Source organism: Cricetulus griseus, chromosome 4, assembly GCF_003668045.3.
Source record: "Cricetulus griseus strain 17A/GY chromosome 4, alternate assembly CriGri-PICRH-1.0, whole genome shotgun sequence".
NCBI lineage: Eukaryota > Metazoa > Chordata > Mammalia > Rodentia > Cricetidae > Cricetulus > Cricetulus griseus.
Genome location: NC_048597.1, coordinates 75,184,235 through 75,210,293, shown reverse-complemented (window position 1 = coordinate 75,210,293; position 26,059 = coordinate 75,184,235). Strand labels below are relative to the sequence as shown.

At 38.7% G+C, this 26,059-nt stretch overlaps 1 protein-coding gene across 1 annotated transcript in view; it reads left to right on the top strand.

Moving 5' to 3' along the window:
* Positions 1-10,685, top strand: part of LOC100769409 (vomeronasal type-2 receptor 116) — a 29,339-nt gene extending 18,654 nt beyond the window's left edge. Inside the window, exon 6 of the mRNA XM_027413396.1 lies at positions 9,769-10,685. Within this exon, the coding sequence (XP_027269197.1) occupies positions 9,769-10,685 (917 nt within the window). The remainder of the gene's footprint in view (positions 1-9,768) is intronic.
* Positions 10,686-26,059: the final 15,374 nt, after the last annotated feature.

Sequence of the window (26,059 nt, the reverse complement as noted above, 5' to 3'; positions counted from 1 at the left end):
GGGTTTCCTCAGTGTCCATTGTTATATCCCCCTTTTCGTTTCTGATTTTATTAATTAGCCTGCTCTCTTTCTGTCTTTTGGTTAGTTTGGCTAGAGCTTTGTCTATCTTATTGATCTTCTCAAAGAACAAACTCTTTTTTTCATTGATTCTTTGTACTGTTTTCCTAGATTCTACTTTATTGATTTCGGCCCTCAGGTTGATTATTTCCTGGTGTCTACTCTTCCTTGGTAAATTTGCTTCTGTTTGCTCTAAATTCTCTAATGTGACTTTTCTCCAGTTTCTTTATGTGGGCACTTAGTGCTATGAATTTTCCTCTTAGCACTGCTTTCAGAGGGTCCCATAAGTTTGGGTATGTTGTGTCTATATTCTCATTAAATTCTAGTAAGTCTTTAATTTCTTTTTTTATTTCTTCCTCAACCCAGGAATGGTGCAATTGGGTGTTATTTATTTTCCACAAGTATGTAGGTTTTCTGCACTTTGTATAGCTGTTGAATTCTAGCTTTAATGCCTGGTGATCTGATAAGATACAGGGGTTTATTTCAATTCTTTTGTAACTGTGGAGGTTTGCTTTGCTGCCAACTATGTGGTCAATTTTAGAGAAGGTTCCATGTGGTGCTAGGAAGAACGTATATTCTTTTGTGTTTGGATTGAATGTTCTATAGATATCTGTTAAACCCATTTGGGTCATAACTTCTGTTAGATCCTTTGTTTGTTTGTTAAGGTTCTGTCTGTCTAGTGGTGTAAGGGGGCTGTTAAAGTCTCCTACTATGAGTGTGTGTGGTTTTACGTGTGGTTTGAGCTTTAGTTATACTTTTTTCACAAATGTGGGTGCCTTCATATTTGGGGCATAGATGTTCAGGATTGAGACTTCATCTTGATGGACTTTTCCTGTGATGAGTATGAAATGCCCTTCTTCATTTCTTTTTATTGATTTTAGTATGAAGTCCAATTTGTTAAATGTTAGGATTGCTGTACCAGCTTGTTTCTTGAGCCCATTTGATTCGAAACTCTTTTCCCATCCTCTTACTCTGAGGTAACACCTGACTTTGAAGTTGAGGTGTGTTTGTTGTAAACAGCAGGAAGATTGACTCTGTCTTAGCATCCATTCTGTTAGCCTATATCTTTTTATGGGTAAATTAAGACCACTGACATTTAAGGATATTATTGTCCATTGTTTGTTGGTTCTTGTTTGTTTTGGATTTATTGTTGATGGTGTCATTTTGTATGTATTTCACCCTCCTGCTTCTTTTTGTGTTTGGTAAAATTAGATTATTTATTGCCTGTGTTTTTGTGAGTATAGTTATGTTCGTTGGGTTGGAGTTTTCCTTCCAGAACCTTCTGTAGTGCTGGATTTGTGGATATGTATTTTTTAAATCTGTTTTTGTCACGGAATATCTTGTTTTCTCCATTTATAATAATTGAAAGCTTTGCTGGGTACAGTAGTCTGGGTTGACATCCATGCTCCCTTAGTGCTTGTAGTATATCTATCCAAGACCTTCTGGCCTTCAGAGTTTCCATTGAGAAATCAGGTGTGATTCTGATTGGTTTGCCTTTATATGTTACTTGGCCTTTTTCCTTTGCTGCTCTTAATATTTTCTCTTTATTTTGCAGATTTGGTGTTTTGATTATTATATGTCAGGGGGACTTCTTTTTGTGGTCCAGTCTGTTTGGTGTTCTGTGAGCTTCTTGTACTTTCCTAGGCATATCCTTCTGTAGTTTGGGGAAGTTTTCTTCTATGATTTTGTTGAATATGTTTTCTGTACCTTTGAGCAGTGTTTCTTCACCTTTTTCTATACCTATTATTCTTAGGTTTGGTCTTTTCACGGTATCCCATATTTCCTGGACATTTTGTGTTAGGGATTTGTTGGACTTGAGGTTTTCTTTGGTTGAGGAATATATATCCTCTATAGAGTCTTCAATAGCTGAGATTCTCTCTTCCATCTCTTGTATTCTAGTAGTTATACTCACATCTTTAGTTCCTGGTCATTTATCCAGCCTTTCCATTTCCACCAATGCCTCAATCTGTGTTTTCTTTATTGTGTCTATTTCAGCTTTCATGCTTTGACCTGTTTCAAGAGCTTCCTTCACTTGTTTGGTTATTTTATCTTGGGTTTCTTTAGATTCCTTAAGAGATTTGTTTATTTCTTGAATTTTTCGGTTTGTCTTTTCCTCCATTTTGTGTAATTTTTTGCTTGCTTTTTCTTCTATTTCTTTAACGGATTTTCTTGTTTCCTCTTTAAAGGTCTCTATCATCTTCCTGAGATAATTTTGACGTCCATCTCTTCTTCATGCACTGTGTTGGGCTTTTCAGATCTTGCTGGAATGGAGTCCCTAGATTCTGGTGGTGTCATATTGGTCTTTCTGTTGTTGAGTGAGTTCTTATTCTGTCTTCTTCCCGTATCTTCTTCCAGTGGTGCAGATGGGGTTTCTCTCTCTCCTTTTGTGACCCATTGGTGTGTGTAAGCCAGGAATTCAATATCCATAGCTCTGGATGGTCTTGCCTCTTCTGGTAGTCTCCTCACTCTGAAGGAGTTAGACCTCCTTAGGGGTCAGGTCGGGTAGACGGGAAGGAAGCATGGGGTGTTTCCAGACTCAGGGAGATCCTCTCTGCCTGGGCAGGTCTACCCCAAACAGGCGCAGGCCCGGGGAGTTTGGGGTAATTGGGGCTTTGGATGGGAGTTGGGTAAGAGCAGAGGATCACTCACTTCGTTGTGGATTGTTCGGTGGAAAGGTAAGGAAGAGTGGGGTGTTTCCAGATTCAGGTAGCTCCTCCCTGCCTGGGCGTGTCTACCCCAAGCAGGTGCAGGCCAGGTGAGATCGGGGTGAATGATGTTTTGGATGGGAGTTGGGTAAGAGCATAGGCTCACTCACCTCATTGTGGATCTGTTGGCGGAAAGGTCCCCACTCTCTTTTCTTTAAGGCTCAGTGTACCAGGAATTATGTTGAAGTCCTTGTTACATTTAGACTTGGGTTTTACGCATGGGGATAGATACAAATCTATCTGCAGTCTTCTATATTTTGACTTCCAGTTATGCCAGTGCCATTTGTTGAAGCTGCTTTTTTCCCATTGTATAATTTTATCTTCTTTGTAAAAAGTCAGTTGTTCATAATTTTGTGGATTAATGTCATGGTCTTTGATTCAATTCCCTTGATACACCTGTGTGGTTTTATGTTAATACCTCGCTGTTTTCTTTACTGTAGTTCTATAGTAGAGCTTGGAGCCAGGGATGGTGATGCCTCTGGAAGTTCCTTTATTGTACAGTACTGTTTTGGCTATCTTGTTTTTTTTCCACATGAAGTTGAGTATTGTTCTTTAAAGATATGTGAAGAATTGTTCTGGGAGATGGGTATTGCATTGAACCGATAGATTACTTTTGGTTAGATTGCCATTTTTACTGTGTCAATCCTATCTATTCAAGAGCATGGGAGATCTTTGCGTTTTCTAATATACTCTTCACTTGTTTGGTTAGAGTTACCCCTAGGTATTTTATGTTGTTTGTGGTTACTGTGAAGTGTGATGTTTCTCAGTTTTTTCTCAGGCCATTTGTTATCTGTATATAAGGTGGCTACTTTTTTTTTTTTTTAGATAATATATTATCCCACCACATATCTGAAGGTTTTTCTCAGCTGTAGCAGTTCCTTGATAGAATATTTCAGGTCACTCATATATACTGTCATATCATTCACAAATAGCAAAAATGTGACTTCTTCCTTTCCAATTTTATACACTTGATCTTTTACTTGTCTTATTGCTCTATCTAGTACTTTGAATATTATATTGAATTGATATCAGTAGAGTGGACAACCTTGTCTTGTTCCTTATTTTGGGGGGAATTGCTTTGAGTTTTTCACCATTTATTATGTTGGCTATTGGACTGGTGTATGTTGCCTTTATTATGCTTAAGTAGGTTCTTTGTGTCCCTTATCTCTTCAAGACTGGTAGCAAGAATGGGTGGTGGAATTTTGTCAAAGGCTTTTTAGCATTTAATGAGATGATCATGATGGTTTTTTTTCTTTCAGTTTCTTTATATTGTGGATTACATTGACAAATTTTCTTATGTTGAACCAACCCTACATCTGTGTGATGAAGCCTACTTTATCATGGTGGATGATTTTTCTTATCTATTCTTGGATTCAGTGTGCCAGTATTTTATTGAATATTTTTACATCAATGTTTCTTGAGGGAGATTGGTCTTTAATTCTCTTTTTAGTTGTGTTTGACTTATTTGGGTTTCAGTGTAACTGTAACCTCATAAAAAGAGGTTGGCAATGTTCACTCTGTATTGGGTAGAAAAACTGAGGAGTATTGGTATGAGCTCTTTGAAATTCTGGTAGAATTCTGTGCTTTAGCCCTGTGTCCTGGGATTTTTTTTTTTAAGTTGGGAGAATTTTCATGATTGCTTCTATTTTGTTAGAGGGTATAGGTTTTTAAAAATCTTTTAACTGGTGTTCCTTTAATTTTGGGATGTGGTACCTATTAGAAAATTGTCCATTTCCTTAAAAATTTCCAAATTTGTGGAGTACAGGATTCTGAAGTATGAGAGTATTTTCAGAATTTCTGCATTGTCTATTGTTATATTCCCCTTTTTATTTCTGAAACTGTTTTATTTGGAATTTCTCTCTCTGCCTTTTGGTTAGTTTGGATAAAGGTTTATTTATTTTGTTTTTTTCCTTGAAGACACTACTCTTTGTCTCATTGATTCTTTTTTATTGTTTTGTTTTGTTTTTTTTAATTTCAGTTCTAAATTTGATGATTTCCAGCTGTTTACTCCTCCTGGGTGAGTTTGCTTCTCTTTTTTCTAGAACTTTCAGGTATGCTGTTAATTTGCTATTGTGAGATTTGTCCATTTTTTAAAATGTGAGAACTGCTGTCAGAGTGTCCCATAATTTTGGGTATGCTGTGCATTCATTTTCATTGAATTCTACGAAGTTTTAAATTTCTTTCTTTATTTATTCATTGACCCAGTGGTGATACAGTTAAGCATGGTTCAATTTCCATGAGTTTGTGAACTTTCTTCAATTAGTGTTGTGAATGAATTCTAATTTTAAGTCATGGTGATCTGATAAGATACAGGGGTTATTCCATTGTTTTGGTATCTGTTGAGGTTTACTTTGTTACAGATTATGTGGTCAATTTTAGAGAAGGTCCTATGAAGTATTGAGAAGAAGGTATATTCTTTTTTGTTTGGGTGAAATGTTCTATAGATATCTCTTAAGTTCATGAGTCATAACATCTGTTAGTTTCTTTATTTCTCTGTTAAGTTTCTGCCTGGCAGTCTTGTCCAGAGGTGAGACTGGGGTGTGAAGTCTCTCACTATTAAGAGATTTAAGCTTTAATATTTTTTTTCTTTTTACAAAGTGGGTACCATTATATTTGGGGCACAGATGCTCAGAATTGCGGTCTCATCCTGATAGATTTTTCCTGTGATGAATATGAAATGTCCTTCTTCATCTCTTTTGATTAATTTTACTTTGAAGTATATTTTGTTAGATATTAGAATAGCTAAACTGGCTTGTTTCTTAGGTTCATTTGATTGGAAAATCTATTCTCAACCCTTTACTCTGAGGTAATGTCTGTCTTTGAAGTTAAGGTGTGTTTCTTGTATGCAGCTGAAGGATGGCTCCTCTTTTTTTAAATTCATTCTGTTAGCCTTTGTCTTATATAGTAAAATTGAGACCATTTTCGTTAAGAGATATTAATGACCATTGAGTGTTAGTTTCTGTTATTTTTTGTTTTTGGTGGTGGTGCTATTGTGTATGTGTTTTACTTCTTTGGGTTTTGCTGATTTGGGATTATCTATTGCCTGTGGTTTTGGTGATGCAACTAACTTAATTGAGTAGTGATTTTCCTTATAGTACTTTCTGTAGGGTTGGTTTTGTGGATAGTTACTTAAAACTGATTTTGTCATAGAATATCTTCCTTTTCCCATCTATTGTGATTGAAAGCTTTGATGGGTATAGTAGTCTGGTCTGGTGTCCTTGGTCTCTTAATGTCTGCCAAATGTCTGTCTAGGACCTTCATGCTTTCATATTTTCCATTTAGAATTTGGGTGTTACTAGGGTAGTTTTACCTTTATCTGTTACTTTGTCCTTTTCCTTTGCATATCTTAATATTATTTTTTTTATTCTGTATGTTCAATGTTTTGATTATTATGTATCAAGAGAACTTATGTTGGCTTACTTTATTTGATGTTCTGTATGTTTCTTGTACTTTCATAGGCATATCCTTCTTTAGGTTGGGAAATTTTTCTTCAATGATTTTGTTGAAAGTATTTTCTGTGCCTTTGAGCTGGATTTGTCATTTTTCTATCCCTATTGTTCCTAAGTTTGGTCTTTTCATGGTGTCCCAATTTTCCTGGGTATTTTTTGTTAATAATTTGTTGGATTTAACATTTTCTTTGATCAATGAATCTGTTTGCTCTATCATATCTTCAATGCCTAAGATTCTGTCTTCCATCTTTAATTCTGTTGGTTATGCTTGCATCCAATCAATTACCCTGATTTTCAAGTGCCAGAATTCTCCTAGTTTGTGTTTTCTTTATTGCCTCTATTTCAGTTTTCAAGTCTCTAACAGTTTCATTCACCTGTTTGGTTGTTTTTTTTTCTTGGCTTTCTTTAATTGATTTCTTCCAATTTTTGTTTGTCTTTTCCTCTGCTTCTTTAAAGGATATAAACATTTAGTCTTTTTAGGCCTCTATCATCCTCATAAAGTTATTTTAAGGTCATTTTCTTCTGCTTCACATGCAATGGGATGTGGAGGTCTTGACAGTTTTGAACCACTAGTTTCTGGTGGCGTTATATTATTCTTTGTGTAGTTGAATATATTCTTATACTGTCATTTCCCCATCTCTTCTAATAGGTTCAGTTGGAGCTTGTGTTTCCAGGGTTCCTTTTCTTCCAATTGGTGCAGGTGGGGCCTGTGGCTTATGTGGTCACACTTACTCCAGGTGAAGTTGGGGCCTGTGACTCTGGTTATTTGACCTCCAGATGCAGGCAGAGCCATGCCTCCAGTGGTTGCTCCTCCAGATGCAGGCATGACCCCAGTTTTAATTGCCAATGTAGTATGGGGTGATTGAAGGTGTAGGGAGGCTGCTGCCAGGTTTCTGGGGCTTTGGTGAGTGAGGATTGGACTGTGGACATGCCGCTGAGGGAGAGCTAGTGTCTAAAGAGCCGGGCCGTTCAACTGGGGCCATTGCTATGGTGGTTGCTGAGGTGGTGGGGGAAGGTTGGGGTGTGTGGAATTTGCTCCATTGTCTCTATGACTTCAGCAGGTGGGGGTATGTCTTAAGATGTGTCACGGGGCTAGGGCCTAGAGAGCAGTGCCATTCAGCCAGGGGCCCAGACACGCACCTACCCCACTTTAATATCAATTATTTTTGCAGAAAGTGGTAACTAAACATGTAAAATTCACATGTTAATCAGTATATCTTTATATACAGTTATGTCTAGTATAAGATGTATGTGTCCATCTTTATTTTGAAATATCCCTAAACATTTCTGTTTCAATATAGCAGCATGTGCAGCCATGTAAAAGGCACACAACTCTTCTGCTTTATGGAATATGTATGCATACATATTCATTAAGTAGTTACTTTTCTTGATGATTTGACCAAATACTTGACAAGTTGGATCTCAGTTTGTGACTACAGTGCTCAATGAAACAGGAACAGGAGGGCTGGGAATGTTAGTACTGTAGTCAGGAAGCAGCAAGTGAGATGTATACTCTGAACTCCAGTTGCCTTGCTACTTCTTATTTAGTTTCAGACTTCATGCTATGGAATGGTACCTAAAGTCTGAGTGGGTGAATGAGATACCCCACTGAAAATGCCCTCACAGACTCATCCAGGTGTTATTCTTCTGGATAATTATAAATCACATCAATATTAGCCAGTGTAACCTTTTTATTTCTCATTTCACACAAAATTAAAAAATCTGCTTGATTAGAGGATAAGTTCACTGAGTAAGAAGGACCTTGTTCTCCTATATATTTTGTGATTTTTCTTTTTATTTAAATTAAATAAATCTTATTTTACATACCAATCCCAGTTTCCTTTCCCTTCCTCCCACTTCCCCCATCATCTCCCCATCCCACCCCCATCCACTCCTCAGAGAGGTTGAGGCCTCTTGGGGGGGTAAAATCAAAGTCTGTAACATCATTTGGTACAGGATTGAGGCCCTCCCTGTTGTATCTAGGTTGAGAGCATATCATTAATTCATTGGGAATGGACTCCAAGAAGCCAGTTCATGGAGTAGGGATAAATACTCCCAGCTGCCCCATAGACTGCCCAAATCCCCGAACTGACACCCATATACAGGTGGCCTAGTTCAGTCTTATGCATATTACCCAGCTGTCAGTCTGGAATCCATGAGCTCCCATTTGCTCAGGTCAGCTGTTTCTCTGGGTTTCCCCAACATGGTCATGACCCTTGTTCATTACTGTTCTGTCTCTACATCTGGACTCTAAGAGTTCAGCTCAGTGCTTAGCTGTGAATCTCTGTTTCTGCTTCTATGAGCTACTGGATGAACTCTATGATGGCATTTAAGGTAATCATCAGTCTTGGGCTTTGTTCTCATTTTGTGAGATCTGACATATGAGCATGTTTGTGTAATCTGCTTTTGGTACCAGTAATAAATACTAAAAAAGATAACCTTGGAACTGGCAACATTATGAATTCAATAACTAGTAAATAAGATTTCAAAATTTATAAAATTGAGCCTGGTAGTAGTGGCACATGACTTTAATCCCAGCACTCAGGAGATACAGGCAGGTGGATCTCTGTGAGTTTGAAGACAGCTTGGTCTACAGAATGAGTTCCAGGATAGACTCCAAAGCTACAGAGAAACCCTGTTTTGAAAAACCAAATTCTGTTGGAAAATATTGACTATTTTATCAGAATGAAAATATGGAAGCAATAAATTGATATTAATATCCTGCTAATTTTTATAAAAAACTCATAAATTATCATTGAGAAATTACCAAAAAGTTATTCCATCACAAACTATATCTAATGCAAATGTTTTATATTGCCAGACAATGGGGGCACATGCCTTAATCCCATCATTCTAGACACAGAGGCAAACAGATCTGTGAATGAGTTTAAGGCCAACCTGATCTAGAGAGTGTGTTGCAGGACAGCCAATACCACACAGAAAAATTCTCTGTTAAAAACCTTAAAAAAAATAAAGGACTGCTATACATGTATGTTAAATAAGACTTCCTGCATGATAATGACTGAATACTAAACATTTTCACAGAGGGTTGTTTTCCTGCTTTCAAGAATTTACCAATTTCCAATAAACACCATGAAAATAGGTAAATTTTGGCCCAATGACAGAGAACAACATCACAAGGAAGACATTTGAGAACACATTTACCTGGTACTAAAATCACATAACCAATTCATACTTGAGTTGTTTTACCAGAAGGAAGTCTTATGAAAAGTTAGGTTTTTGCAACTCAATTCAGTAATTTATGAATATATTAATAAGTGAGAATTGCCACTTAAATACTGATATATTTATGTACAAAGATGAAGAGAATAGAATCCTTCACATTAAGTCCCCCCAAAAGACAATGTGCAGAATTATTATGGGATTATTGATTTCAGACCATTTAGGAATTTTCACTCTTGAGGACTAATTTGCTTGAGTATAAAACACCGAAGGCAAGAGTTGTATGTAACATGCTAGACAACTGGTGATGGGAAGTGGATTGGGGTAGGAGGGATGCCTGAGCATGTATTCAAGATAATTTTTTTCCTGACCAGATATGGATAATTGTGTGAAGTGTCCAGAAAGTCACTATGCAAATGCACAGCAGAACCACTGCCTTGAGAAAGCTGTTACTTTCTTGTCCTATGAAGATCCCTTGGGGAAGGCACTCTCCTGTGTGTCCCTGGGGTGCTCTCTTCTCACAGTGGGTGTTCTTGGTGTCTTTGTGAAGCACTATAACACTCCCATTGTCAAGGCCAACAATCGGTCTCTCACTTGCATCCTGCTCATCACTCTGACCTTCTGTTTTCTCTGTCCCTTGCTCTTCATTGGTCATCCCAACACAGCCATCTGTGTCCTTCAGCAGAGCATATTTGCAGTTTTGTTCACGGTGGCTCTCTCCACAGTCTTGGCCAAAACTCTTACTGTGGTTCTGGCCTTCAAGGCTACTGTTCCAGGGAGAATGGTGAGGTGGCTAATGATATCAAGGGCCCCTAACTTCATCATTCCCATCTGTACCATCATTCAGCTTGGGCTCTGTGGAATTTGGCTGAGCATCTCTCCTCCCTTTGTTGACTCAGATGCTTATACTGAACATGGTCACGTCATCATTCTGTGCAACAAGGGCTCAGAGCTTGCCTTCCACTGTGTCCTGGGATACCTGTGCTCCTTGGCACTTGGGAGCTACACTATGGCCTACTTCTCCATGAACCTACCTGACACATTCAATGAAGCCAAGTTCTTGACATTCAGCATGCTGATGTTCTTCAGTGTGTGGGTCACCTTTCTTCCTGTCTACCACAGCACCAAGGGCAAGGTCATGTTGGCTATGGAAGTCTTTGCTATCTTAGCTTCCAATGCAGGCCTTCTGGGCTGCATCTTTGCCCCCAAGTGCTACATAATTTTGTTAAGACCAGAAAGGAACTCACTGCATTGCATGAAGAGCAAAGCACATTCTAGAAGAGAATTTTAACATACAGCTTTTTCATGTGTTTGTTAATGACATAAAAATCTTTAGAACAGTTAAACACCATTCAAATGTCAGCAATAATGTTGTAGATTATATGTTTACTGGTTTCATGCGTTGATGAAATCCAGCTTTATGCTCTCATCTGCTAATATGATATACATTTTTCTGTACATTAGAAGCTTAATTTCCATAAATTCATTTTTATATGTATTGGTAGTAAAATGGAAAGGAATGAGTTGTATATTATTCTTTACCTCTTCAAAAATTTATAACTTTGCCTGTGGTGTAACAAATATTTCCATATGGATTGATATGCTTTGAATTTCCTTGATATGTTACATGAATACACCCTCCTTTCATTTCTTGTATGCTCTCACTCTGAAGAAAGACACATTTTAAAAAGTAAATCAGATCTTGACATGTTAGAAGTATTTTGCCAACTGATTGCTTAATGTGGTGCATGCTACAGTAGAATGAAGTCTAATTTAAATCTTTATCTTGTAACCTAAATTCAGATATCAGAAAGGTGAATACTCTAGGTAACAGATAATTATAGAAAGCTTCTATTACATCTATGAAGAATGTTAAGTGCCCATCTGTATCCACATCATCAGAACTTGGAATATTTCTCTTTCTGCGTCTCAATAGTGGTTTGTGTATTCCTCTGTACACAATTCTTCATTTTTTATTAATTTGTATACATTCTTCCAGCTGAACATCTTTTGTGTGATTCCTGTGCATTTATGAATACCCATTTCTCAAAATTCATCACCATTTCATTAAAGCTCTCCAATTCTCTGAGAACAACACTTTTTGATCCTCTCCTTTCTTGTATACTGAAGTTTGCATCAATATGTAAGTTTTTCTGTTATAGGTTATCAATATTATCAGTTCTCACTAATCATTGTTTTAATAGTACAGATGCTGTAAACTTAAAAGAATATTGTAAAGAATAAATTGTTTCAAACTGTATACTTAAATTAATAAAAGGCTAGATTCTATATTTTGTATATCTGTATGCATTTATTCATCTATTTATTTATTTATTTACTTATACTACTCTAATATTTTACATCCTAAATGTAGTTTCCCCTCACTCCTCTCATTCTACTCTCCTCCTGGCAAACTCACCTCCCCACCAGATCCATTCCTCCTCCATTTCCCTTCAGAAAAGAGCAGGACTAACTATTGCATATTAAGTTGCAGTAGGAGAAGTCTTGACCTTTCATGTTAAGGCTGAATGTACCAATCCAGTAGGAGGAGCAGGGTCTCAAAAGCAGGCAAAAGTGTCAGAATCAGCCCCCACTCTCACTGTTTGCAGTCTCAAATGGAGATTAAGCTGCACAAATTGATTAAAGAAAAAAATAAATCATTTTATAATAGGACAATTAAAGAAACAAAGAAATAGAAAGTAAATGTCAATTCACATTGATTTCTTTATGTTACCATCTACTTTTGGTCATGGGGCTTTCCCTGAAATCTGTTAATTCATCCAGTGAGACACAAATGGAGAAGTATCATTTATTTTTATTTCATGGCAGGTCTTTGTCTCTGCAGTGCTCACCAAAGATGTTGGAACTTTGTTCTCAAATCATCTGAGCTATAAACCACTGATCATAAGAGATATGAAAATTCACTTTTAAAATTATCTCTTGTTCTTACTTTGATATTTAATAAACACCTGTTGATGGAAAATACACCAGGACAGATAATATGCTAGGAAGGAGACTGACACAAAAGTAAAATCTATGCAAACAATCAATGTCAAATTTATTCTTCTGTGAACAAAAATCCAAGTGCTATGGTGGAACATCAGCTACAACAAAGATGTTTTCACCTTCAGGTCCTAACTTAAAGCTAAGGCGCTGCTTTACATGCACCTTTCCAGTTCCCATATTCCAATTACCTTAGAGAATTCAATGTTTACATCAGTCCACACACACAAATTCTGTACGAACTTATGCATGAATGATTGCTCATCATTTGTATTGGTTACCCCCCTCTTCCCTGATCAAAAACTACCCCAAATGAAAAATGAAATGGAAGATAGGATTATCTTGCTTCCTTTTTAGAAAAGACATTGTGTCATTATTGCAGTGTAGACATGGCAGGATTCTGCTGAGCCACAGGTGGGGAAAGTTTGAAGTACAAGCTCTTGCAGTATAGAAGAAGGGACATGAGACTGAAGGCCAAAGCCTAGGAAGGTAGAACCTCCATTTGTCTGGGAGTAATAACCTACTTCCAATGTATCGGCTCAGACTCTTAAAAGTCCTATAGCCTCCACTTATCACCAGAATCTGGGTATCACAAAAGACAAAATTGGAGCAAAAAGTACAGTATCACTTTACAAACACCCTGAATTTCAGATTGATATTCAACATCAAAGAGTAGTACTGGGATGATCTGGTCCCCCCTAGCACAATCCCTACTTTCATATCTCCTTGAGTAACTACATTTCCTCTGTTCTTGTTCAGCTCCAAACCATGTGTATGGTTTTCCTCAGTAGAAGATATCCTAGAAGTATGCACTCTCCTGGATAATGTGCTGAAAATCTGAGTCTTCCTTATACTGCAGAAACCTATATGGGAGCTACCTTGAACCCTTCATGTTTGTATTTTGCTTTGCTTCCAAAATGACAGAACATTTATAATATAGCCCTATTCTGACACCATTTTAAATTGTAGCCTGGTCCATGGGGTATAGTTATAATGGCCTCTTGTTGATGGCCCATGGGATGATTTCTGCATTTGAGAACTCTTTAGTAGTGATCCATTTGATCAGCTTTCTCAACCAGATACATATCAAAGAACTTGTCATTTCCTCAATTTGATTCTTCTCTGTGTGCTGTTTTATTCTGAGTGGCCCCTGAAAATTGTTTTTTCTAAGTAGCATAAGTTTTATGTGTAACAGTGATAAACTCTTTTATAATTTCAGTTGTTTCATCCCCAAATTTTCCTGAAACATCAACCAACAAGTTTGTTCTGGGATTAAGGAATTATTTATATGTTTTCATTTGTTCTTTATGAATTATATATATAGTGTATTTTGTATATTTTTTCCTCATTCCTCAAATTACTCTAGATGTAACACACATCACATCCACAGAACCTTCCTATATTGTTTTAAACATATAGTTAAAAGGGTCTTGTTCATACTTTTTACTGAAAATGTGGCCTTCACCAGGAAAATATTTGAGTTTCCAGGCTATCACTATTGAAGAAAATTTATTCTACTACAGTGATGCATTTGTATCTCATGTAGGCAATGGTCTTCATGGATACCTTCTGTCTCCATGCTGGAATTTGGTCTCAATGTTGCTTGTACTACTAGGTTTTATATGCTGTCATACTCACTGTTAGTTCATATGCACACCAATACAGAGCAATATCCATGTGCTCATGATATACATACACACAGCTATTTAAATCATAATTTAAAATATTCACCGATTACCACACATAGTTTGATTTTACAGGGAGTTCCTTTTAAGTTTAAATTTTCATTTATGCATGGTGTAGAATTTGCAGAGGGTCCAACCTTTTGCAAGATAGAAAGACTGAGAATTGAGATGCAGATTCATTGAGAATAAAGAAAGCTTCTTTTCTGAGCATGTAAAGCTTCTTTACATGCTTTCTCTTCATTTTTTTTTTTCTGAGACAGGGTTTCTCTGTATTGTTTTGGAGGCTGTCCTGGATCTTGCTCTGTAAACCAGGCTGATCTTGAACTCACAGAGACCCACCTGCCTCTGCTTCCCAAGTACTGGCAAAAGGCATGTGCCACCAACGCCTGGCCTTTCTCTTCATTTTACCATTTTTTCTGTTGCTGTTCTACTCTGTTCTGTTCTTATATTCTGATGTTTCCCTACTTTCTCTTTCTGGATGACTCTCATCTACAGTATTTGCTTATGTCTTGTACAGCCTACCTTATATACACATGCTGAATATTTCAATCAACATAAAAATTACAATGTTGTTCCATTATATTTTAAGTGAATGATTAAAATGAATACAAGTAAAAACAGTAATTTTTCCAGATCCCTTGTATGATTAAATATTTTATGCATTAAACGTGGAAAACAAATCATACATAAGAACCTACAAGCAGTCAGGTAGGAACAACTGGTTATAGATTAACTAATTGCAAACAAGCAAGGTATGTTTCTGAGACAGTTCTTTTACTGTTAGGATACATTTGTGTAGTTACAGAGAAAGGACCAATCATTTTATTATTTATCTCAAAGGGTAATACTACATAAATCTTAAAAGAATCACATGAAAAATGAGTTATATCTACCTTAATTCCTCAGGTTGCATTCTCACTCACTAACAGTTTTTGTATTAAATCATATCAGGGATCTGAGGTCACAAATGGGTACAAGGAATTAGTCTTCACTTTTGATCATCAATCCACTCTAGCAAGAAATATTTATCAGCCAGCAATAGCTAAGCTGACATTGTTTTTGTTCTCTGATCGCAACAAGTTCCTCACTCACCCATTACAGTGTGACTTTATAAATTTTCAATGATTACCTGAGATTTTCTACCTCACAGACATAACAAACCATCTTAACCTAACCTTACTAATACTCTACATATCTAAATTCTTTTTTAATTTTTTCATTTAAAGTTAAACAATTTTATGTTATGTACCAATCCCAGTTCCTTCTCCCTCCATCCTAACACTCCCTCAACCATCTCCCCATATCATTCCACATCACGTCCTCAGAGAATATGAGTTCAGGGCATATGATACACCCATCCCTCCCACTGACACTCCAGAGACCTGGGGGCTGCCCCAAACCATCCAGCACAGCATCTGCCACCATCAATCTTTGGTCCTGTCCCAACTGGGAGAGGTGAGTGCCTGGCCTTTACACCCCCCCCATTTCTGCCTGAGGCCCTTGACTGGGGCACTTCAAACCCCCATCCTGTCAACAGAAATCCCAGAGTCCTGGGTGTGGCATAAAACTATCAAGCTCAGCATCTGTTGCCATTAGAGCCTTGGCTCCTCCTCCACCAGGAGAGGGGAGTGCCTGGTTTTCCCCCTATTCCACTTCTGGAGACTCTCATTCAGGGCATTTCACTTCCCATTCTGCCCACTGAATCCTCAGAGACCTGGGTGCATCCCCAAACCATCCAACACGACCTCTAGAATCTTGTTAAGGATGGTAGTTGAATCATTAATCTGCTCCCACAGTAATGTTTGGAAAAGTTCAATCACTATCATTGTAAATATCAGTAACATTGTCCAGTGAAGGACTAGAAAGCTCCACAGAGTTTTCATACAACACATAGGTTATGAGGGATGTGGTGACTGTGAAGGCAACTATCAGCTATGCTCAAGAACAGCATGAAGTCAGGACACAGTCCTTGTACCTTTACCCTTCAAAGTCTCACTCAGATGTGAATTTGCTGACTGCCTAGCTGTGTTCCATGAGTTCAATGCTGTTTTGGTCCTTGCATGGTCCCCAGCAGTGATTATAAAGATTTATTTGTTTTTAATTAGTAAAGAGACAATAAGAACAAGTACCAGGAGATTATGGTTTTTAGATTCTGTTTCTGGATTAATGGGCAGAAGGTTGTGGTGCATCCACACACGGGATAGACAGACAGCAAGGTCTCTTGGTGCTTTTACAAAGCATTATTTCACCTCATGATTTAACTTAATCAGGATTATATATCATGACAATTTTATTTCTGGCAAAACCTGGCATGGCAATATATTATTGTTTTGTCAAAACAGGGTATTCAGAGTAGAAAATTCTGTTCATTAAATTCATAGAGATGTTGGACATGGGTCCTCTTCATCACTGGTGACAATTCCTTTCTTGGGACTGAGGACAAGAAAGGACCAGTTTTGTTTGGTCTTCATGTTATCTACTTTTATTTGCTCACAAGACTAGTTATCTTAATTCCACAAACACCTGTAGAATTGAGAGCAAGACAGTTCGGTGCTTATGTTTTATTCAGGGACAACATATGCACATATATGTACATACTGAATCCATAATTCCTACAGGTAATGGAAGAGGTTGTGAGATTTCCTCCAGTGGTATTTCAGTTTTCTGCACATGAAAAGGAGAGAGATGGAGTATTTCTTTTCTTAAAGGAAAGTAGTCAGGCATTTCCTGATGTAACCTCACATGCTGTGCTTGGGACACAGAATGGGAAGAGGCTGGAGTTTTTACAGGTATATTTGAAGCTCTGAGTATTATCATCTATTCTCTGAAAACTATTAGGAAGTGAGAGAGTACTTTAAAACTGGATAAGCAGATTATTGACCACTTTTCAAACTTTTGCTGTAGGCATAAGATTTATTTGATTTCAATGTTCATCATCAATTTGTCAATTAATTTTCTCTTCATATTGTCTTTGGGTCTGTTGGCACTACCCTTAAATTCCTAGCTTGTTCTCTCATTTCTAACAGACAGATCTCATGGATGCTTCTGCAACTTGATATTGTCTCTTATTTACTGAAATTTATCTGCAACTTGTGGGGATGGTCATCACACATGGCCATATGGGACATTTTATACTGTCAGAATAGAGAAGAGTGATAGAAAGGAAGAAAATATGTATATCTTGTGCAAAAATAACTCAAATCTTCCTGTTTTCTCTGTCCACACTATTGTGACATTTCAACTGCTATTCCAATTATTACTGTCCTAGTTTATTATAATTTATAGTGACCCCAATTTTCTAAAACTTTTTTAAAATTTCATTTATTTATTTTACAACCTGGCTGGAGCCACTTGCCTCATGCTCCTCTCCTAGTCTCCCCTTCCCCAAACCCCCATTCACCTTCTCTTTTGGAAAGGAGAGTTGTAATGAGGGGTTGACTACCTTGAGCTATCTTGTAGGGCAGGTCTGTGGGGGCTTGTCTTAAGTTAATTCATATTGGAGGAAACAGCCCATTCTGTGAAGCACTCTCCTCTAAGTAGGAAACACGACCTGTAAAAAAGTTAAATCAAGATGTGTGCAGGCAAGCATTCATGAATGCATTTTTGTTCTTGACCCTGGGTGTGATGTGACTATCTGTTTGAAGTTCCTGCTTAGACTTCCCACCACAGTGAACTACAACCTGGAATTGTAAGCTAAGGAAGCCCTGTTATCCTCTAAGTTGCTTTTTGTCAGAGGATTTTTTATCACAACAACTGAAGTGATGTTTGCAAAGCTTCATTTAATTATTTGACATATGATACTTGGGTGTCATTGGAGAGAGGGTAAGGGGGTAGATGTGATTAAAATACATTGTGTAAATAATTGAAATTCTCAAAAAGCAATAAAAATTTTATATTAAAGATTAGTGTTATCAGATGGATGGTGGTGGTGTATGCCTTTAGTCCCAGCATTCAGGAGGCAAAGGCAGGTGGATCTCTGTGAGTTCAAGGCCAGCCTGATCAACTGAGTGAGTTCTAGGACAGCTTTCAAAGCTACAGAGAAACCCTGTCTCAAAAAAAACAAAACAAAAGAAAACAAAACAAAGCAAGATTAGCGTTCTCTATGTGAGCAAGCTATGTATTTCCAAATGAGGACCTCTTAACTAACTTTCTCTAAAACTTTTTTTCCTTTATTCAAATCATTTTTATTTTTATTTACTTTTCATATTTTTTATTAGTTAAAATTAGGAACAAGCTTGCTTCACATGTCAATATCTTCTCCCTCTCTCTCCCCTCCCCCCAACCCTACCTCTAATCTCCCACCTGTCCCTCATCCCACCCACCTCCACTCCGCAGCAGGGTAGAGCCCTTGACAGTGACTCCCCAAAGTCCACCACAGGATCCTGGGCCAGGCCTAGGCCCTCCCCCATGTGTCCAGGCCAAGAGTCCATCCCTTCATGGGGGATGGGCTCTTAAAGTCCCTTCTTACACCAAGGAAAAATACTAATCCACTACCAGGGACCCCCTAGAGTGTGGAGGCCTCCTAATTGATATCCATGTTCAGAGGTCTGGATCAGTCCTGTGCTGGCCTCCTAGGTAGCAGTCTGGTGTCCAGGTGCTCCCCCTTGTTCAGGCCAGCTGTTTCTGTGGGTTTCACCAGTCTGGTACTGACCCCTTTGATCTTCATTCCTCCCTCTCTGCAACTAGGTTCCAGAGTTCAGTTCAGTGTATATCTGTGGATGTCTGCCTCTGCTTCCATCAGCCACTGGATGAGGGCTCTAGGATGGCATAAAAAGTAGTCATCAGTCTCATTATAGGGGAAGGGCATTCATGTTATCCTCTCCACCATTGCCTAGATTGTCAGTTCATGTCACCCTTGTAGATATTTGGAAATCTCCCTAGTGCCAGATCTCTCCTCAGACCTATAATGGCTCCCTCTGATATGGTATCTGTCATCCTGCTCTCCTCTATTCTTCCCCCTGGGGTACTCTCTTCTCACAGTAGGTGTTTTTATGAAGCACCACTAGAGTCCCATTGTTAAGGCCAACAATCAGGCTCTCACTTATATCATGCTCATCACTCTGACCTGCTTTCTCTGTCCTTGCTGTTCCCTGGTCATCACAACACAGTTACCTGTATCCTTCAGCAGAGCATATTTGCAGTTCTGTTCCTGGTGTCTCTCTCCACAGTCTTGGTCAAAACTATTATTCTTGTTCTGGCCTTCAAGGCTATAGTTCCAGGGAGAATACTGAGGTCGATAATGATATCAAAGGCTCCTAACTACATCACTTCCATCTGTACTCTTATCCTACTTGTGCTTTGTGGAATTTGGCTGAGCACCTCTCCACTCTTCATGTATTCAGATGCTTACAGTGAACATGGCCACATAATTATAACATGCAACAAGGGCTCCACTATTGCCTTTCACTGTCCTGGGATTCCTCTGCTCCATTGCACTTGGGAGGTACACTTTGGCTTACTTGCCCAGCAACCTGCCTGACACATTCAATGAAGCAAAATTCTTGACTTTCAGTATGTTGGTTTTCTTCAATGTGTGGATCACCTTACTTCCTGTCTACCGCAGCCCAAGGACAAGGTCATGTTGGCCATGGAAGTCTTTGCTATATTGGCTTCAAGTGAAGGTCTCCTGGGCTGCATCATTGTCCCCATGTTCTACATAATTTTGTTAAGACCAGAAAGGAGACTGTATTCCCTCTGCCCTGTTCTTGAGGTGAGTTTGGGCTCTGCTTGTGTCCCAACACCCACAATCCCCTCCTCCTTGGATCTTCTTGGGCCTGGTCCATACATAGAATGGACCCACCCTGAAAGGACAGGCCACCCTGAGTCTTGGCTCATCCTCCATACTCAGCTTGTGCTAGAGTGAGGAGAACACCAGGAGAGGCTGGACCATCAAGGGTTGCAGACACTGAAGTCTTGGCCCACCTATGACACTGGGAGACTAGAGAAGAGAGACCCCATCTGCACCCACTTGAAGAAGGGATGGGAAGACAACAGTATAAGGACATACTCAACAACAGAAAGACCAATATGACACCACCAGAATCTAGGAATGCCATAACCACAAGACCTGAAAACTCTAAACAGATGAAGTAGAAGAAAAGGACCTTAAAGACTATTTTATGCAGTTGATAGACTACCTTAAAGAGGAAATGAGAAAATAATTCATAGAAATAAATGAAAAAATCAGAAAGAAAATACATCAAATGGAGGAAAAGAGAAACTAAAAAAATCAACAAGTCTCTTAAAGAATATATAGGAAAGCCAAGAAAAAACAACCAAATAATTGAAGGAAACAATTAAAACAGTTCAAGGTTTGAAAGCTAAAATAGAAACAATAAAGGAAACACACAATGAGAGGATCCTAGAAATAGAAAAACTGGGTAAATGACCAGGAACTACAGATGTAAGTATAATCGATAGAAAACAAGAGATGGAAGAAAGAATCTCAGGTGTTGAAGACTCACTAGAGGAAATACAGTCATCAACCAAAGAAAATCTTAAGTACAACAAATCCCCAACACAATATATCCAGGAAATATTGGACACCATGAAAAGTTCAAACCTAAGAATAATAGGTATAGAAGAAGGTGAAGAAATACAGCTCAAAGGTACAGAAAACATATTCAACAATATAGAAGAAAGGTCCCCAACCTAAAGATGGATATGCCTAAGAAAGTACAACAAGCTTAAAGAACATCACATAGACTGGACCACAAAAAGAAGTCCGTTTGACACATAATAATCAAAACACTAAAATTATAGAACAAAGAAAAAATATTAACAGCAGCAAAAGAAAAAAGGCCAAGGTACATATAAAGGCAGACCTATCCGAATTACACCTGACTTCTCAATGGAAACTTGGAAAGCCAGAAGGTCCTGGATAGATGTTCCACAAATGCAGCCGTACTTGAGGATTCATGCCAAATCCAGTGGAAGACATTGGTCAGGCAAGAGGTGAAGCTCCTTGAGTGTCAGGGCATAAAGGAAAGTTTTGAAGCCCCTCTAGATAAGCTTCTTAGTCAGGGTATTTATGCTAACCCAGAGGCTCAGGCTGAATATGATGACGGATATACTGTCCCTATGCAGGAAAGCAGCATTAAATGCCTGGGATAAGGTTTGTGAGCTAGGAGAACGCCTAGAAGTTTACACCAGAATAGAACAGGGACCTACAGAAGTTCCAGGACTTCTTACAAAGGTTAACTAGGGTAGTAATTTACAGGTAACAGATCCAGAAACAAGGCAATCAATTATATATACAATAGGTTATGAAAATGCAAACCCAATATGCAAAAGAATACTTTTGCCTTTAAGATCAGATCAGCTCTGCTAGAAGAATGGGTTTTGCATGCAGCCAACATTGACTATCATGTTCAAGACACTGGAGCTTGGGTAGGAGAAGCCATTTTGAAAGGGTTAAAAAGGCAACAGGACATTAAAAGTTCTAGAGGTGAGAACACAAGGGCTTGGAAAGGAGAAGCACCTTACAGAGGTCAACGTAGGTACCAAGAGGCTAGAGGTTACTACTACTATGAACCTTGGGTAGGAAGAGGCTTACCCTGGAGACCACGAGGGCACCAGGAACCTAGATGTTTCAACTGTGGTAAAATGGGACATACTAAGAGAAATTGTAGACAAACGAATTCACAATGCCTCATAGGGAAGGCCATTGCCTTCTGGATTGTGTAGAAGATATGGCAAGGGCAGACACTGGACCAATAAATATAGATCGACCAGGGACATGCAAGGAAACCCGTTAAGGCTGGGAAGCCCAGAGGGGGGCCTCAAGAAGGCCCCCACTTCGAGAAAGGTCCGGTCATTTCCAGTAGCAGTGGGAGACAGTCTCTCACAGGATGAATAGATAGTTCTTTGCCTATTGTGAAAAATGATACTGCTCTAGATGGTAGTTTGAATAGTGATGAAGAATCAAATGTGACTGGACAAAATGAGAAAAACATATTTTGGCAAGCTTCTATTAATGATAAAAGGCCTCAGTTGAAAGTGAAAATTAATAATAAAGTTATTTCTGGCTTAGTAGGCACTGGGGCGGATGTAACTATTGTTACCCAAAAGTCTTGGCCTCAGAAATGACCTCTTAGAGAGGCAGATGTACAATTTTTTAGCAACTGGGACTCTATCTAGAGTTTGACAGAGTGTTAACTCGGTGGTCTGCATTGGGCCGGAAGGACAGAAAGGGATACTGAAACCATGTGTGGCAGATATAGCTATAAATCTCTGGGGTCGTGATCTCTTACAGCAATGGAATACTCAGATTAATATTCCTCCCTCCAGTGTCAGATACAAATTATGTACAATCTTTAGAGAGTAGAAAGTATTTGGTAAGACACTATGGAAAATGTTTACCAACCATCCATGCTGTACAGAAACCAGGTACAAATGATGGACCTTCAGAGGAACCAAAGGCCCTGCCATTGAAGTGGCTTACAGATGAACCAGTTTGGGTAGGACAATGGCCTATGACCTCTGAGAAGCTAGAGGCTTTAGAAAAGTTAGTACAGGAACAGCTAGATGGTGGACATATAGAGGAATCTACCAGTCCTTGGAATTCTCCTGTATTTGATATCAAAAAGAAGTCAGGTAAGTGGAGAATGCTGACAGACCTGAAAACCATAAATAAGGTAATTCAACCAATGGGCTCTCTGCAACCTGGAATACCATTGCCTTCCTTAATACCTAAGGGATGGCCTATCATAGTCATTGATCTAAAAGACTGTTTTTTTCACAATACCGTTACAGGAAAATGATAGAGAAAAATTTGCATTTACTGTACCAACTCTTAATAATTCACAGCCAGTTAGGAGATATCAGTGGAGAGTTTTGCCACAAGAAATGCTAAATAGTCCTACTTTGTATCAGCACTTTGTACAGCAACCTTTGGAAATAATTCGTAAGAAATTTTCACAATCTCTTGTTTACCATTATATGGATGACATTTTTTTTTTTACTAGATTCCAATAAGGAAACTTTGGAACATATGTTTGAAATGGTGAAGGAAGTTCTGCCTCTTTGGGGATTACAGATTGCCCCAGAAAAGATACAAAGAGGAGATTCTACTAAATATTTAGGTTACAAGATAGACTTACAAAGAATCAGACCTCAAAAGGTACACATTAGGAGAGATAGTTATCAACCTTTTAATTCTCTTCAGAAATTATTAGGGGAAATTTCTCAATTACAGACGATTATTGGTGTAGAAGGATATGACTTAAAGCATTTAAAAATGGACCTGAAAGGTGATAAGGACCTAAACAGTCTGAGAATATTATCTGCTGAGGCAGAGAAAGAGTTATAATGGGTAGAAAACAGAATATTGGATATGCATGTAGATCAGATAAACCTTAATTTAGACTGCATTCTGGTTATCTTGCCATCCAGAGAATACCCTTCTGGAATTCTTTTATAGAGGGAAGACACTATATTGGATGGATATTTCTGCCACAAAACAATAAAACGTTAAAGACATATATAGAAAAGATTTCTGATTTGATTCTAAAGGGAATATTAAGACCTCCAAATAAATCCAGCCACAGTGAACCTCTCAGAAGAGAAAGTGGGAAGTAACCTTGGATGAATTGGTACAGGAGTCAGATTATTGAACATAACACCAGAAGCACAGACATTGAGATCGACAATAAATAAATAGGACCTCTTCCCTAACACTAACCCGAGAAAAGGGGAAAGGGACATCCACCCATGGGCAAATTGGGAGCAAGGGACGAGGGGAGAGGGAGCTAGGAGAATGAGAAGAAGGGGAGAAGAGGAGGATTGAGGAGGACATGAGGGAGCAGGAAGGTTGAGTTGGGGGAAGAATAGAGGAAAACAAGATGAGGGATACCATAATATAGGGAGACATTATACATTTAAAGAGAAATCAGGTACTAGGGAAATGTCTGGATATCTACAAAGATGACACAAGCTAACAATCTAAGCAACAGAGGAGAGGCTACATTAAATGCCCTCCCCTGATAATGAGATTGACTACTGACTTATATACCACCCTATAGCCTTCCCAGTAGCTGGTGGAAGTAGAAGCAGACACCCACAACTAATCACTAAATTGAACAGGAATCCAGTTGCAGAGAAGGAGGAGTGATGAACAAAGCAGTCCAGACAAGGATGGTGAAACCACAGGAACAGATGACCTGAACAAGGGGGAGATCTTCGTCCCCACACTGATATCTAGGAAGCAAGCATGGGACTGATCCATACCCCAGGAAGGTGGGTGTCAGTGAGGAGAGCTTGGAAATCTAAGGAGCCTCCTGTAGTAGATCAGTACCTATCCCTAGCATAGCTGTGGATTTTGGGAGCCCATTCCACATAGAGGGATACTCTCTGAGCCAAGACACACTGATGTGGGTCTAGGCCCTATCCCAAAGGATATGACAAACTCCGAAGACCCCCTATGGAAGGCCTCACTCTCCCTGGGAAGCAGAAAGAGTATGTGATAGCTATGATTTTAGTTGGGGTGGTGGTAGGGGGGTGGTGAGGGAGAGGGAACTAGGATTGACATGTAAAACAATCCTGTTTCTAATTCAAATAAAAAATGGAAAAAATGGCACCTCCTGAAACTGAGAAACTTCTGTAAGACAGAGGACACAATCAATAAGACAAAATGGCAGCCCACAGAAAGAGAAAAGATATTCACCAACCCCACATCTGACAGAGGGTTGTATTTAAAATTTACAAAGAACTCAAGAAGCTAGTCTCCAAAACACCAAATAATTCAATTAAAATGTGGGGTACAGAACTAAATAGAGAATTCTCAATAGAAAATCTAAAATGCCTGAAAGACACACAAGAAAGTGCTCATCATACTTAACCGTCAGGGAAATGAAAATGAAAACAACTCTGAGATATCATAATACTCCTGTCAGAATGGATATAATAAAAACCACTAATGACACTAATAATCTCTTAAACTAGAGATCATGTGGAGAAAGGGGAACACTCCTTCCACTGATGCTCAGATTGACAACTTGTACAGCCACTTTGGAAATCAGTGTGGAGATTTTATAGGAAAATTGGAATCAGTCTACCCAAAGATCCAGCAATTTCTTTCTTGGGCATATACACAAAGAATACACATTCATGCAACAAGGACATATGTTCAAGTATAGTCATAGCACCATTGTTTGTAATAGACAGAACCTGGAGGCAACCTGGATGCCACTCAACTGAAGAGTAGATGGAGAAAATTTGATACATTTAAACAATTGAGTACTTCTCATCAAAAAAAACAAAAACAAAAACAAAAACAAAAAAAACAATGGAATCTTGGAATTCTCAGGCAAATGGATGGAAGAGGAAGTAAACTTACTGAGTGAGGTAATCCAATCACAGAAAGACAAGCAGGGCATGTACTCTATATGGATATTAGACATAGAGCAAACTATTACCAGCCTACAATCCACACAATCAGAGAAACTAGTAAACAAGGAATTCCCAAAGAAAAGTATGCATTTTCCCCTGAAGTGTTTGTGTGAGGAGAAGAACCCCTGAGCAAATTTGGAGCACTGGGGTGGGGGGGGGAGAGGAGAGAGGTGGAAAAGGGAAAGGGGGAGAATGAGAGGAGGGAGGAGAACGGGAGGCCAGGTGAGTAATGGAAGATGGCAAGAAAGGAGATGCCTTGATAGAGGGAGCCAGTATAGCTTTGATAAGGGATGTGGCACAGGAAAAGTCAGAGGATCCACAGGAATGATCTCAACTAACAATCTAGGCCGTGGTGGAGAGGCTGCCTATGATGCCCTTCCCCTAAAATATGTTTGATGACAATCTTGGTTGCAATTCCTAGAGCCTTCATCTAGTAGTTGCTGGAAACAGAATCAGTCACACACAGCTAATTACTGAGCTATACTCCTGGAATCCAGTTGGGGAGAGGGAGGAGGGATGAGCAAAGGAGACAAGACTGCTGGAGAAAACTGCAGAAACAATTGATCTGACTCAATGAGAGAATGGAGAA